The 14,542-nt window shown below is 42.2% G+C and overlaps 1 protein-coding gene across 17 annotated transcripts; it reads left to right on the top strand.

Annotated features, from left to right (window-relative positions):
• Positions 1 to 1,252: 1,252 nt before the first annotated feature.
• Positions 1,253 to 14,123, top strand: LOC120808657 (serine/threonine-protein phosphatase 6 regulatory subunit 2). Of its 17 annotated transcripts, none has more exons than XM_040161692.2 (26): positions 1,253 to 1,733; positions 3,074 to 3,201; positions 3,317 to 3,472; positions 3,576 to 3,674; positions 3,951 to 4,137; positions 4,805 to 4,942; positions 5,028 to 5,093; positions 5,240 to 5,352; positions 5,439 to 5,552; positions 5,682 to 5,802; positions 5,938 to 6,099; positions 6,195 to 6,425; positions 6,530 to 6,594; positions 6,680 to 6,795; positions 6,926 to 7,011; positions 7,119 to 7,196; positions 7,283 to 7,380; positions 7,464 to 7,521; positions 7,652 to 7,782; positions 7,901 to 8,076; positions 8,180 to 8,330; positions 8,654 to 8,733; positions 9,578 to 9,794; positions 10,012 to 10,035; positions 10,906 to 11,052; positions 11,311 to 14,123. In XM_040161692.2, exons 3-26 carry the CDS (start codon positions 3,345 to 3,347, stop codon positions 11,342 to 11,344), a joined length of 2,820 nt encoding a protein of 939 aa, XP_040017626.2. In that variant the 5' UTR covers positions 1,253 to 1,733; positions 3,074 to 3,201; positions 3,317 to 3,344; the 3' UTR covers positions 11,345 to 14,123. The 17 variants fall into 17 exon arrangements, 15 of the variants coding, with proteins under 15 accessions (XP_040017626.2, XP_077938667.1, XP_077938669.1 ...); XM_040161693.2 differs by having other exon boundaries at positions 1,430 to 1,768; positions 3,074 to 3,205; XM_040161690.2 differs by having other exon boundaries at positions 1,446 to 1,733; positions 3,074 to 3,205.
• The last annotated feature ends 419 nt before the right edge of the window (positions 14,124 to 14,542 follow it).

Genomic DNA, 14,542 nt, shown 5'->3' with positions numbered 1-14,542 from the left:
CCCATGTCCAGTGCTCGGTCCTATGGGGGGTGGATAGGTGGTCGGCGTCAAGGAGCAGAGAGACAAAGGGATGCAAGGTGATGATGGAGCAGGTCGGTGAGGTAGGAGGGGGCCAGAGTGGAGTTGTCAGACGTTTTGACTGGTTTTGGTGAGAGAATTTGGACCGATAATGATCATGTCGGATTTATCACAGTTGAGTTTGAGAAAATTGCATCCATGATTTAATGTCAGTGAGGCAGTCGGCCAGAGTCTAGTGAGTAGCAGTGGTAACGGTCCTTGTTGCGGTATAGAGCAGGACATCGTCATTTCTCACCATCGTGCCCCCTAACATGATATATAGTAAGAATTTCATGACTTTTTGGCAAAATATTTGGGGATTTTTTTCAAATATTTGTTTTTCGAACACGGAATCTTTTTTAAATGTTCTTTGACATGCTGGCTGCACTTTTTTTTTTTTTTTTTTTACAATTACTTGATTAAATCCCAGCCAGCATTGGCATTAGCCACCCTTCTTCGGTCTGGGAGGCGACAGTGCTCACCACCACACCACTGCGCCCCCTCAAATGTCTATGGTTAGAATTTCATGACTTTTATGCAAAATATTTGCAGGGACTTTTTAAAGGACTAGAGGATTATCTGCAGTGCTCAATTTCAATTCAAATTGATTTATTTTGTACATCCCTAAAAAAATGCTTCAAGGGGCTTTACAATCTGTACACATGCAACATCCTCTATTCCGGGACCCCCACACCATCACAGGAAAAACTCCCCCACCCAAAGAAACCTTAGTGAGAGCGATGGAGGAAGGATCTCTTCCTCCAGAAGTGCAATAGATGTCACGTGTACAGAGATTATACTGTCCAGACTTTGGTTCTTTTCTTGCTTACTTGAGTATTTCAACATCGTGAGATTGCTTGTTTTAATTACGTAACGTATCTCAATGTTTATTCCACCATTAACCATACATCAAGACATACACCAAGAGGAGTGAAGCTTCAGATATGGTAAAATAATAAATGACACAGGGGCATAATCCTGTTCATGGTCACTGGGGGATTAGAGGGCCGACACACTTACTGATGAACACGTTACTGTATTCATTTTTGCAATCCTTTTTCTGGAGCTTCATTTAAAGCGTGCTTGAGTTGCACATTTGTATCATCACACGTATGTTTAAATATTAAACATTCGGTCGCTATGCTGCAAAGATCTGAGGTCAGAAAGTGAGGGACAGTCCCTGCCAACACTGCCAGAGACCAAAGACTTTTATTTTAAAAGCAAAATGTTTTTATTATCATTATTTTGATCTCAAAGCCAAACCTTGAGAATTAAAAAAAACATTTGTGCCCAATTATTTGCTGTATCACCGTGCTCCTAAAAGGGCCTTTCCCCCCCCCAGGGTGACCTCAAGCGAATAGCCAGCAGCCTTCTGCTTTCACCCTCTTGAACTTTTGATTACGTTATAGGTACCCGCCATTTTGATTCGCAAACGTGACAGATATCCTTTGGGTGCCTTCCTGCCGAAATATTTCACCCGGACAGCGTCGACGCCGAGGGCGCGACACAGAAGCGCGGCGGGGCCGAGAGCCGTGTGCAGCGACACCGTCAAAGGACGTTGCAATCCGGGTGGGGAGAAGGACGGCGGCTCCCGAGCTGACAAAACGGCCCATCCACGGGCCTCCGGCGTGTCACCCGAGAGACCAAACTTTTAGATGACGCCTGGTGGCAGCACGGTAACGGTCGCTTCGGGGAGTAAACAAATGTCACGGTAACTTGACCGGAAGGATGCTAACGCGTCGGGGGCTTGTGAATCGGAAGGACGACAGGTCGAGCCACTGTTAGCATTTTTGAGCTACCGCTGGCCACCCGGTGGCGTTTACGTATCGAAATAACGTTAGTTTAGTAACGTTAACAACCGAATGAAGGTATATCGCTAGCGGGCTGGTTCACGTCCTGCGCGCAAGGTAAGGGAGGGGAAGGCGCCGTCGTTGGGCACTGTAAACGTAACGGGACCGATAGAGATCGGTCGTCTTGACATGGTGTTCGGTTAAGACAGCTGGCTGGGTAAGATTAGCTAGTGACGCCGAGTGAACCGTTACTTCATTGCACTATATGCTGTTCCCCTCCGTTGACAGCTAGCTTTAGCTAACCGTTACCAGCTGATCTCAGGACGCGAGGAAAGGCCTGCTTTAAAAAATAAATGTGATCAAGGTTGTGCTGTTGTAACGCTATGGCATTTTAAATCCATGCCTGATTTAGCTATTGGGTAATTCGAGAGGTTATTAGTTTGAACGAAAAAAAAAACACCTGTTTATTAAGCCGTGTCCATTTGGTGTCGTTTATAGACAACATTTTTTATTTTCGAAGGAATACCCACATTAAGCAGCGGTCGTTATTGTAATGCGGTGCGTAAATATATTGCACATGTTCTACTGTGCATGCTGACTTTGCGCTATGCGAACACACGTCCATCATTTAGACAAACACGCTGCACAACGTCACGAGGTGCCTTTATCATAATCTACCGTGTAGTCCAATGGATGAGGTCTTGAGTCATCGGCTATTAAGATGGATTCTCCACTGTTATCGTGGTCTGCTGTGTGTGGGTGTGTATGGGGGGGTGTAATCGAAGATCCCTCCCTCAACTGTCATTATCACCACACATCTCAAATTTGCACCATGTAGTTTCAGAAATGTCAGCTCATGCTGGAGTCAACAGCCCTCACCCGATCAACTGGCTTGTGTCAGCCGTCCATTGGACTGCTGTTCCTAGTATTTCTCTCACGCACCAAAGTTAAATGTCTCCCCTTTTTTGTATTGCATTGTGTTGAATCCCGTGGTTGTTTACTTGTGTAACTGTGAGCGTGAGGCCGTTCTCAAAGCAAGCTGTGTGATGTCAATACTCCGAGCAGCACTAACTCAATTACAGATGCATTGCTTCCTGCTCCTTTCAGAGAGGAGGGCAGCCTAGTCACAGCATGTACGCAGACTCGCACGATGGGAAAGAAGGGAAGGTAACTCTTCTTTCAAACCATTCTGTAACATTTGTGCTTTCTTATTTTCTCATTACCAGGTTGATGTCAATATCTCCCGGGTTTGTGTGTGTGAATTTGCTGACACTGATGGATGTCCAGGCCGTGCATTGTCAATAAGGCAAATGGCTGTTTAGCAAGATCCGACAGAGGAAACTGCTCCTTGTCCGTATGTAAGAGAATGCATAATATTATGGCACAAAGTGAATTGATCAGCACACTGTTCAAAATGCTCAACCTTCATGATGCATGATAACCATGTCACATCCTCTTTTGGTCCACAGTTAAGTGTGTGTGCTTGTGACGTTAGCCATGTTTTGGAAATTTGACTTGCACACGTCGTCTCATCTGGAGGCTCTACTGAACAAGGAGGATGTCACGCTCATTGAGCTAATGAATGAGGAAGATGTGTTGCAGGAGTGCAAGGCCCAGAACAGAAGGTCAGTAAATTGTGAATGTACAACATATCAGCAGGATATTATTTTATTATTGGATTTCCATTGCTAACTGGTGCTTCTTTTCTGATCCTTTATGAATTTGTAGACTTCTCTCGTTTGTGAGCCAGGACCATTGCATGCAGGACCTTGTCCGTATGATTACTACAGAGCCCCCTGCCGGTGTACAGGAGACAAAGCGCTTCAAGTAGGTGGTTGTGCAGAATATGCTGAATTGGCATACTGTATCCAGTAAGAGATGCATTCTGTTGGTGCTGCTCTTCACCATAGCTTACAAGCAACTAGTTACTACTAAATGTCAAACTAGTTAATTGTCTGTGGGACAACAACACCCTGTGAAAATCAGGACAACTCTTGTTACTATTTTTTCTGTTTTACTTTAGCACTTCTAATGTAGACAATATCGGTTTGTATTGTTTCTGCTTGGCTTGACTGTAAGATGTGTTCTCTGTATTTATTTCAGATATCCAAACATAGCCTGTGAGCTTTTGACGTGTGATGTGGGAGTGATCAATGATAAGCTGGGTAATGATGAGCCTCTGCTGGAAACGCTGTATGCCTTCCTGGAGCAGCCGTCCCCACTTAACCCCCTCCTGGCATCTTTCTTTAGCAAGACAATTGGAAACCTCATCACACGGAAGACCGAGCAGGTAACGCACACACGTAACTCGTAACAGCTGAATCAAAGGGCGTACACCAAGAAGATGGCATCCATGTTTATTGTGTTTATTGTCTTGACGCGTGCTTACGGCAAGATAATACAACTGCTCACACTGAGAATTTCTCTCAACCAATTATTTATTTAAAAAGGCAGACGTTCCAACTTTGGTCCATGGTATGGAATTCAAATAACAATTGCCGAATTTAATAAAGGTTCTGTAGATGTCTTTTCCACTTGTACTCAATTACCCCAAAAATTAAAAGAACCTATACCTTCTCACCACTACTAGTAATATGTTTATGTGCAAATGTATTGGATCAGTCCATTAATTTACAATGCGTGTATAAATATACATTCTTGCAGGTGCATAAGAGTTCAATAGAGATGTAATGTTACCTGTATATTTGCCACTACAATAGGTTATTTTATATATCCCGTACACATATATATTTTAAATACTTAAAGGCATGTTTTTTGCAATAACAATATCCCACTTACTCGAGAGATATATTTTTTATTTGTTTTACAAATAAGGTCAAATACAACTTTTGAAAGAAAGGTTGCATGTACATTTCCTGATTTAAATCTTGACACCCATTTTTAGTTTATAAATCTTCTTGAGTCATGTCGTTACCTCTGCTCTCTGTTGCGTTCAGGTGATTAGTTTCCTGCGACGGAAGGAGGGATTCCTTTTGTTGGTGCTGAAGCATATTGACACATCCGCCATGATGGATGTCCTCCTAAGGCTCATCAGCTGTGTCGAGCCACCTCCTCTTAGGCTCGAGACACTTATTGTATGAGACAAATCAACCCACATTCATAGAAACACTTTAACACGGTTATTTACTTTGCATTTATAATGTGACGTTGCCTCGACAGTGGCTGAATAAAGAGAAGCTGGCACAGAGACTCATAGAGCTCATTCACCCTGAGAGAGATGAAGAGGTAAAAGGGCATTTCAATATTTATATGTTAATGATTAACTACTATCTTTACTGAAACTAGCACACAGACCTTTTTGAATAAACAATTCACAGGACACAATGTTCATGGTGAATTTGTGTTTTTTTTTTTTTGCGCGTCTCTTACAGAGGCAGTCCAATGCGTCTCAGACTTTGTGTGACATCATTCGTCTGAGCAGAGACCAGGCCAATCAGCTTGCAGAGATTTCACAGCCTGACCCGTTGCTGACTGTGCTGGAGTCGTAAGTCAGAACGATTTACACACGTAAACACGTAAACCTGCACTCTTTTAGTGGAGGCGATGACATCCTCCATTTTGTTTCCCCAGGCAGGAGTGTGTGGAGCAGTTGCTGCAGAATATGTTCTCAGCCAAAAGTACTGAGAGCTGTATCATCAATGCAATTCAAGTGATTCTCACATTACTGGAAATCAGGAGGCCTGTGTGAGAGTTTTAAGCAATTTTATCTGTTTTAGAAAGACGTTATACTCTGTGAAGTTGGGTCACATTTCTCTTAAATGTTTTATCCATCGGTTTCCTGCTTTTCATACATTTGGTCTCCTTGTATACCAGAGTGGATGGTGTCATGGATGCTCAGGGATTTGAGAGAAGCTACACCGTAAACAGCAGCATTTTGTTAGCTATCCAACCACACCTAGTACACTTCCACCAGCTACTTCTGGAGCCACCCAAGGTACGTAACAAAGATCGTGAGTTTGATAACCGTTAGCATTAGCAACGTTTATTAGTTGCATCGGTGAACCGCATCTCTGCTAAACCTTTTTAAACATTTGTTCCCTGAATTGCCAACCATTTTGTCTGCTTTTAGCGGAATCCCATGCTGACTTCTCTAGGTGTGCTAGAGGAACCATTGGGGAACACGCGCCTTCACGTAGCCAGACTGATGGCCTCTTTGTTGTACACCAGCTCTGCCAGTCACGCTGTAGTAGCACAGGAACTCTGCCGACTCAATACAATGCACCTGCTTCTGGTGAGATGAGCAAGCATGCTGCAGATTTAGCCCAATAATTGCAAAAGCAATGCATGTTAAATGTCCCATCGTAAAACATTCCTTTTTTTTCCCAGGACTTGTTCTTCAAGTATACGTGGAACAACTTCCTGCACCTCCAGGTAGAGCTCTGTGTTGCTGCTATTCTCCGGCCATGTGCCCATGAAATGAGACTTCAGCCTGGCACGGGAGCCCAGGACAAATCCAATTCGCCACAGGGTGGCTCACAGGAGCAGGCTTCGACTGATGCCCTTTCTGAACCTTTAGCCCCCCCTGAAAACTCTGCACATAATCTAATGGTGACTCATGTAGGTGTCTCCGCTTTTGTTTCAAGCTAGATGCTTAAATTATATTTTGATCGGCTGTAACGTAGATTAAAAACAATTTATTGACTATTTCTTTCTCTTGCAAGTTGTTTCAGCATTGTCACCTTGTGCAGAGGATTCTGGAGGCCTGGGAAGAGAATGATAAGATGCAGTAAGGATCTTTTTTTGGCATAATGTTGTTTTTGCGAACAGGCAGCGGCTGCCTATAACGGGGGGGTGTGGTAACTTGTGTTCAGGTCAGAAGGTGGCATGAGAAGAGGATACATGGGACATCTGACCAGAATTGCCAACACCGTAGTCCACAACCTGGAGAAGGGCCCAGTTCACACACAGATTAGTAGTCTCATTACAGGTGAGGGCGGACGTGTGCACTCCCTTTCCCTGTGTGAAAGAAAGAAGGAATTTAGAAGATTAACAGCCTGAAGATTGTTACTGGAAGAACGCTTTCCTCAATGCTGCTGTTCTTGTGTTTTTGGATGTAGAGCTGCCAGAAGACTACAGAGGGCGCTGGGAAACCTTTGTGGACCAGACCCTGTCGGAGACTAATAGGAAGAACACTATAGACCTGGTAAAGATGCAGGCATGCGCATCTACAGGACATAGTAGCTGTCTATAATTACACACTCAAACTCCGAACGTGACATTTGAGATACATCTATTTTATTCAATTTTCAGATTGGTACGGGAAACCCACGTTCTTCTTCCGAGGATGACATGGAGAGCCCCTTCCCAAAAGAACTGACTCTACAGCAGGTAGTGTGTGCGTGCTCATGTACGTCTATCTATTGACGGTCTCTGTTATCACAGATGGTCTTAACAAAAATTATAATGTGTTTTAGGCCTTTTCAGACTACCAGATCCAGCAGATGACGGCCAACTTTGTGGATCAGTTTGGCTTCAATGATGAGGAGTTTACTGATCATGATGACAGTATTGGGTAAATAAAATCACTTTCTTCTCTGTATGACAGAGCGCTGCTGTTATTGTGTCTCAATTGATTGATTTATTCTGTTATGGCAGAGCAACGTTTGACCGAATTGCAGAGATCAATATAAACATTGATGCAGAACAGGACAACGTGAGTTATTCAATGTAATTTACAGAAATGTTTCGTAAATATGTATTTCTGGAATGTTTTGGGCTGTAAATATATTTAGTCAATTTCTTAAAACTGATTTTACTAAACACATCTGCTCTGTCCTCTGTAGTCTAATACAGCTGTGTTTGAGACCTGTTCCAAGGAGAGGATTCAGCCCTTTGACGACGATGATGATGATGAAGAAGACATCTGGGAGGAGAAGGAGATGAAATTTGCAACACAAACCAAGTCCCGTAACAGGTAGACGCACAGCAACAAATGCTGATGATCAATGCTCTGGATTGCTTTATTTTATTTTTAAATAATTTAATAAATTTAATTCTGTATATCATACGACAACTGTTTTGTGTGATTCAAGGTTCGGTGGGTTACGATCATCCCAGAGCCCTGCAGCCAGTAAAGATTGTGATAGGACTGAAGCTTCTGCCCCTGAGGCTTCTGACACTGCAGCAGACTCTGACTCAGTGGAAGGAGAGAAGCCCAAAGATGACCTAGATCCTTTCTCAAGCCAGGGCCAAACCGATGGAACTAAGAGTAAGACATGTTGTATTCTGTAGTAATGCATAATATTCAATATGGGTATTGCCCAAATATAAGGGCCAAAGCATGGTTTGAGCATGTTTCTCATGGCGTCCAGGTAGTGGCTGGATAGCAGACTTTGAGGAGGCGAACTCGAAGGCTCCTTCATTAGGAGGGGGTTTTTCTGCCTGGGACACTCCAGACTCCAAACCAGCCGGCGCAGAGGACAAAGGTTGGGCCAAGTTCACTGACTTCCAGCCTTTCTGTTGGTAAGTTTGAGGGGCATCTAAATATTAGAAGCTTATGTGAGAAATGCATCTAAAAGATTGATTTTTTTGATCAAACTACTGTGATAAAAGTCGACTAATGTGTGCACAACCCTTTCAGTAATTACAAATTGATACAAAATAAAGACATTCCTATAGTTGTTTATTTGATAAATCATTTTGGATTTATAATTTTTTTTTTTTTTGCACCAGCAACATAGATACACCTTAAACGGGAAAGAACTCCCCCTTACATTTAACTTGAGTAGTTTATTGGCTGTACTGCACTATCTGCAGGTTTACTCTTCTGTGTTACTCATCCCCAGCTCTGAAACCGGCCCTAGATGTAGTTCTCCCGTGGACTCTGAGCTCAGCGGATCAGGCAACACTAAACCAAATCAGAACCGTAAGTGGCTGAAGCACGGCACATTTTTATTTGAGAACTTCAATTGAACCATACTTGACTTTTCATTCCATTATTAGAATGAATATATTCAAACAGTTGATTTGGCATATTGCTGAGATAAAGTCATTTTCACTAAGAGGCTCATAAGCCCTGTTCAGACTTTGCATTCACATGCAACTTGGGTGATCGAATCTCCAAAAATTGTAACGCTTTAACGTTATTATAATCTTCATGCACAGTACCAGTCAAAAGTTTATACACATTTTCTCATTCAAATCAAAGAGAAAGTGTACATGCATGGAATTTGACTCCTGCATTTAACCAATTCTGAGCATTCAGCAGCATTGGACTGGGCTTGGTCCTCAAGCAAACATTGAACCTTCAATCTTGTGGTCAAAAGGCAACCCGCTCTCCCAGCTGAGCCACATCCATATCGAGTGAAGAGCCCAAGATGTGCCAGTTCAGGCATTGCATTGCTTGAGTGACCGCTTGTGATCGGATATCACTACCACGCTCTGTATACAAATAAACCCGTATTGTGTGCAATCGCACACATGCAGGCTTGAGCAGGGCGGTCCGTCTGGGTGGACCAGGCCACATTTGCGTACTAGCTAATAAAAGAATGTGACCATATGTGGCCCAGAACATCTCCAAATATGCTCTGAGCCATTGGATCACAATGCGTCTCTGGTGCATTCACAACTCTACTTCGGATCACCCAAGATGCACGTTAATGCCAGGTCTGAACCGGGCCTGTCTGTCAATCTCTTACGGGTAGACCTCTCCAGAGAAATGAGCGTACCTCCAATTTAAAGTCGGATCATTTCTTCTTCGCTCTTTGCAGCATGTGTGTGGAGTGTTTGTGTGGCGAGAAAAGCTCCACTGGTAGCGTCAGACAGCTCTTCCTCCAGCAGCTCAGACAGTGATGAGGAGGTAGGAAAGACTCTTCGCGAGTCGTCAACCAGCGACACGGTCACCACTGAAACCATCACAACTGGGGCTGGAAAGGAGACAATTCGGCTCACCGTGGACGCCAAAAATGAAAGGGCAGTCTTCAGCAGGTAGACACAGTCACACACAAGTGACGTGCAGCTGCTCTGTCTTTATTGGTGCAGTGTATCCCTCTTCTTTTAGTTTACGTTATGTGTTTTTATAGAGCTTTTCTCCCCCCCAAATCTTTTTCCCGCACAATTCTACACCCACCTTCTGTATTTTTTTTCTTCTGATATTACCCTCGTCCTGTCTGTTCCCTCTATCCTCGTCTCCCTTTGACTCCAGAGTATTCAGACCAGCAGTCAGACGGTATGTTGTGCTCGAGGTCCCTTTGCTCTGGAGTGTCCCTGAAGATGTATGAAGGATTTAAAAGTCCAGCATAAGCACATATGTGCCACGTTTTCTTTTTTTTTTGCTTGTTGCATTTAACAGGAATTGATGAGACAATGACTTGCCTTAATTCCAGACCAGCCTAATTCATTCATTCATTCAAGAAAAATACTAACTCACAACCGGTGGCTTGTAGAGAACCTACGGGACCTCCGTCCCTATTCCAGGATCATCCCAACGTCTCAACATTGGGATTTTTTTCGATGATTCTGTGTGGACTGTTGCGTGACCAACAGACCACACGGCTTTAAAAAATAATAATAATAAATGGTATCGTAGGAATTGCCACCAAAAGATGAGATCAGTGTATGATAACTTTGGTGATACAAATTATTCTGCACTCAGTCTTAACGTGAATAAAATTGTATATTATTTTGTTTTCTTTCAGAGCCCCAACACTACTAACAGTATGTCAGATAGCATGCTATGAGCAGAAGATGCTACCAATCCTGCACATTCTAACCAAACAAGACGTTAGTTACTAACAACCGTGCAGCTACAAGCATGCTTGATTCAAATATCTACTAGAGGAACTTTGGGTGTGATACCGTAGACACTGTTTGCCCAACTCACTTTGATGTTGGTCAGTAACGGACAGTAAGTGTGTGTACACGTTGCTGCACGGAGCGCTATGCGCTCGGTGTGGTAATGGCCAATGCGGACAGATGAAAGCTGCAACTTTGGGGGAACTTTGCCACTGGCAGAAAGTAGCATCTTCAGTCTGTTGACAATCCCATGTTGGTAATTCCTTCCTTTTTTTTTTTTCTTCTTCTTCTTCTTCTTTTGCAGTGAAGCAGTTACGGTGCCAGGTGAAGGACTCTCCATGAAAGACGAGGGGAAAAGCAACAAAAAGGACAGCAAAAAGGAAAAGCGTTGTGGAGACTGTCCTAACCCGACGACCGCCAGTGCAACGGACCAGTCGTCTGCTGTCACACAGTAAGTGTGTGTGTGTGTGTGTGTGAGCGAGAGAGCGGTATAACACCACTATGTGGTAACTTGACGACAATGTTTATCTAATAACAACCAGGATTATCCGTAGTAGCTTTCTATAAATCTTGGTGGATAATACTAAACATTGAACAACATAAACAAGCCCAATTTTCCTTTCCTAACTGACTTTTCTTTAGCTTTTTTTTTTAAATCCTCACCAATTTTGTTCATGTTTTTTGTGTTTTTGTTTTTTTTTCATTGCAGGGAAACGCAGGCATCAGCTAATGGACCGGCCTAACGATGTATCAAAGACACACACACAAACACACACATACAGTCATACCTCTCCATTCAACACACAACCAGCTTAGCTTTGTGTTAGCAGCCCTCACATATCTGAAGAATGATATCTACTCCATGTGGAGGTCAAAAAAGCCCTGAGTGACACATATTTACACACATGTACATTGATCTCTTCTACCTTCTCATGACTAAATTAGAACTGAACCCCTGGAATGAATGTATATTTTAGACAACATCGCCCGTCTGTTTTGATGAGCGATGTGTGCTTTGAAGGCCAGCCGTGGCACTTCAAAGAAGACAAAAACCGAAGTCTAAAATTTGACCTTTATCAAACTCGCCATCAAATTTCCGATTGTTTGAGCAAAGCTGCTCTCTGGGCATTTAATCGCAGCCCAGAGTATTTTCTCTGTTCGAGCATTTGACTGTTTACACTTCAGTATAAACTGTATTCAAATAATTAGTCAAAATTCCAAAAGCCAAGATGCTTGCAAAGCTAGCAGCCATTTTCTCTTCTGCATTTCATGCCAGATATTTTATTGGTACAAATGTGAGTGATAATTTGGCTTTTTTTATACATGCAACTAAAATTATTTCGCAATACAAGTAAGATTTATTTGACTTGATCATGCAAAACATTTACCCTCTCTTTAGGAAAATAAGTGTTTTTATTAGGAGCCTCAGATTTGGGGATACTGTGACTCTTCCTCAATGTTGAAAAGTGTGTGTGCGCTGTTGTGTGTGTGTGTGACCTCTGCCTGATGTACAGAGTGTATTCTCAGGCCACACCAGTGTAACACACACACACACACACACATACAGATGACGCTGTACACCCATGTATACACAACTAATTCCTTACATGCGTGCAAAGAAACCTGATGTCCGCACACCGAGTCATATCACCCTCTGAGCTGTTGAAATGTAATATTGTGAAATTTGATTTGGTGTGTATTAGGTTGTGGCTATCCTTGGTAATATGTAAACGTAATATAAACCGTATATATGAACATTATATCTATTTTTGGAATAAATCCAATGTATGGAAAGGCGGTTGTTTGCAGGTGGCAACTTGTGTAGGTATTGTGTGTGTTGTACTGTTGAAATGAGGCAATAATGATATCTGTGTTTCAGTTAATACCCCGGCATCAGTTCCTGTTGCACAACCTCTACGTAGGAGAGGTTGTGTCAGTGTGCGTGAAATGAGAGTTAGTAGTCTGGTTTTTGTCCTCATTATTTTAAGTATAATGCTGGTTAAGAGCTTGGGTCTTATTTGCATTCTGTTTGAAACAAAATACTTGGTTAACAAATCTTTATTGGAGGAAGAAATAGTTGATGGCCATTGAAATAATACCAAAACTGATGCTTCAACCTATGTTCATCCTCATGTTGGTATTATTTGTATGCCTATACTTACTTCTCCCAGTAGAGCTTAACACGGTTGTTGATTTGTTGTAGTTCATCAGAAGAAAACTATTTAGCATAGCACACATTTTGATCATCAATTCGGCATTAATGATCTTTTGGGGCAAACGTCACCTTATTCGTTTCCAAATTTGCAGTTTCTATTCATCCAATGTTCTAACTAACTTTTGATTTTGGACTGTTTTGATTTTTAGAAAATGATGATTGATCTAGGCGAGTTTTAGGATAGTTTATCGACCGACTGATGATCAGTAAACTAATCGTACACTGCAGACTATCAACACGTTAAGGTTGTTTATATAACCCTGAATTATTTGCTTGTTTAAAAACCGGTTGGATTGCTGATGTTCTCCTTTTCATTTATTATACCTGGTTAACTACAATCCAATCATAACACTAACAAGACCCAAGTTGTTGTAAACCAGTGTTCTTCTTCAGGTTTGCCTGTGCCAGACACTTTTGCTTTATTCCGTCTTTCTTCTTGTAATTGCATATATGCCGATGGAACAATTTGCATTGTTGTATTTATTTAAAAAGCACTTTTTCAAGAAGCACTTTCGGTTTGTATTTTGGTGATGCCAAGCACCGCCACACTTTGAACGTTTGACTTCAACCAGTAAATGATGTAGATACTTTATAATACTTTTTCTTCAATGCGTTCTGCCAAAGTGTGTCTTCCCACAAGTGTTACAACTGGCTTTCATATCTGTGAAGCAACGGCGTCTCGGTCAAGCTGAGCCAGTCTTTGTTTGTTCCCTCTCCTTTTGTTTTCGTCATGAGATGGAGTTATCCACAGTAAGAGAGGATGTCAAAGAAAGACTGAGAAATTCATCTTGGACCACAGATATTTTAGCTTTTATTATGTTTTACACTTTGATGTGTTTTGAAGTGGCGGTGTGTAAAATAAGCGTTGGTTTGAGTCAGGGTTAGAGGAGAAACTCCTTGAGAGGGCTGCGTGCGCAGTGTAGCTACGGGTAGGATGTGATCTTATGCATAATGGCATGAGGAACAATACGTTTATCTTTAAGTGCCAGTAAGTTTGCACATTAGCCTCATTCACCTCGTCGGGAATGTGCTGGATCGTACAGTGTATGCAGAAAACTTGAATTCAGAGACGATGGGTATTAAATTGTTACTTCATCCGATTGTCTGTTCTGCGGCCATTTCAAACTTTAAATCTTCCTTGGATTATGTGTGTGTGTGTGTGTGTGTGTGTGTGTGGGGACTGATGCTGGTGGGTTTTTTTTTGTTTCCTTTCTTCTCCTTCATTTAGGGAGTAATGTGTCTGTTTCCTGTTGTCATTTTTGCTTGTACATTCAGATATGAACCTAATAAATATGTCAGACCAAGAATAAGCATGAGTGTGTTTGTCTCACATTTACAGCCTGTTACACAATTGTAAAGGGAGAGAGAGAGAGAGAGAGAGACGAAGCAGGACTCTGGTCCGTGGAGGCACACAAATATTTACCTCGGGGGGGCAGGTGAGCCAATGTTGCCTTTTGCTCCTCATTGAGGATCAAAGCTACAACCATCTGAAAACATAAACTCTCCTGTCAGATCTGTGAGCTGGAATGAGTTCATGTGACAGTGGTCGTACAATTCACATATGCACTTTTCAGCGTCAACTCATTCACATATAATAAATAAATTATATATATATATATATATATATATAATGTGAATGAGTCGACGCTGAAAATGTACATGTTTCATTCTGTACATACATTGTTCATTCTGTACACATGGCATCCATTGTAGTCTGTCCATCCCG

This window comes from Gasterosteus aculeatus, chromosome X (assembly GCF_964276395.1).
Source record: "Gasterosteus aculeatus chromosome X, fGasAcu3.hap1.1, whole genome shotgun sequence".
NCBI classification, from domain to species: Eukaryota; Metazoa; Chordata; class Actinopteri; order Perciformes; family Gasterosteidae; genus Gasterosteus; species Gasterosteus aculeatus.
Note: the sequence above shows the minus strand (reverse complement) of the source record. Positions and strands in the feature narration are given on the sequence as shown.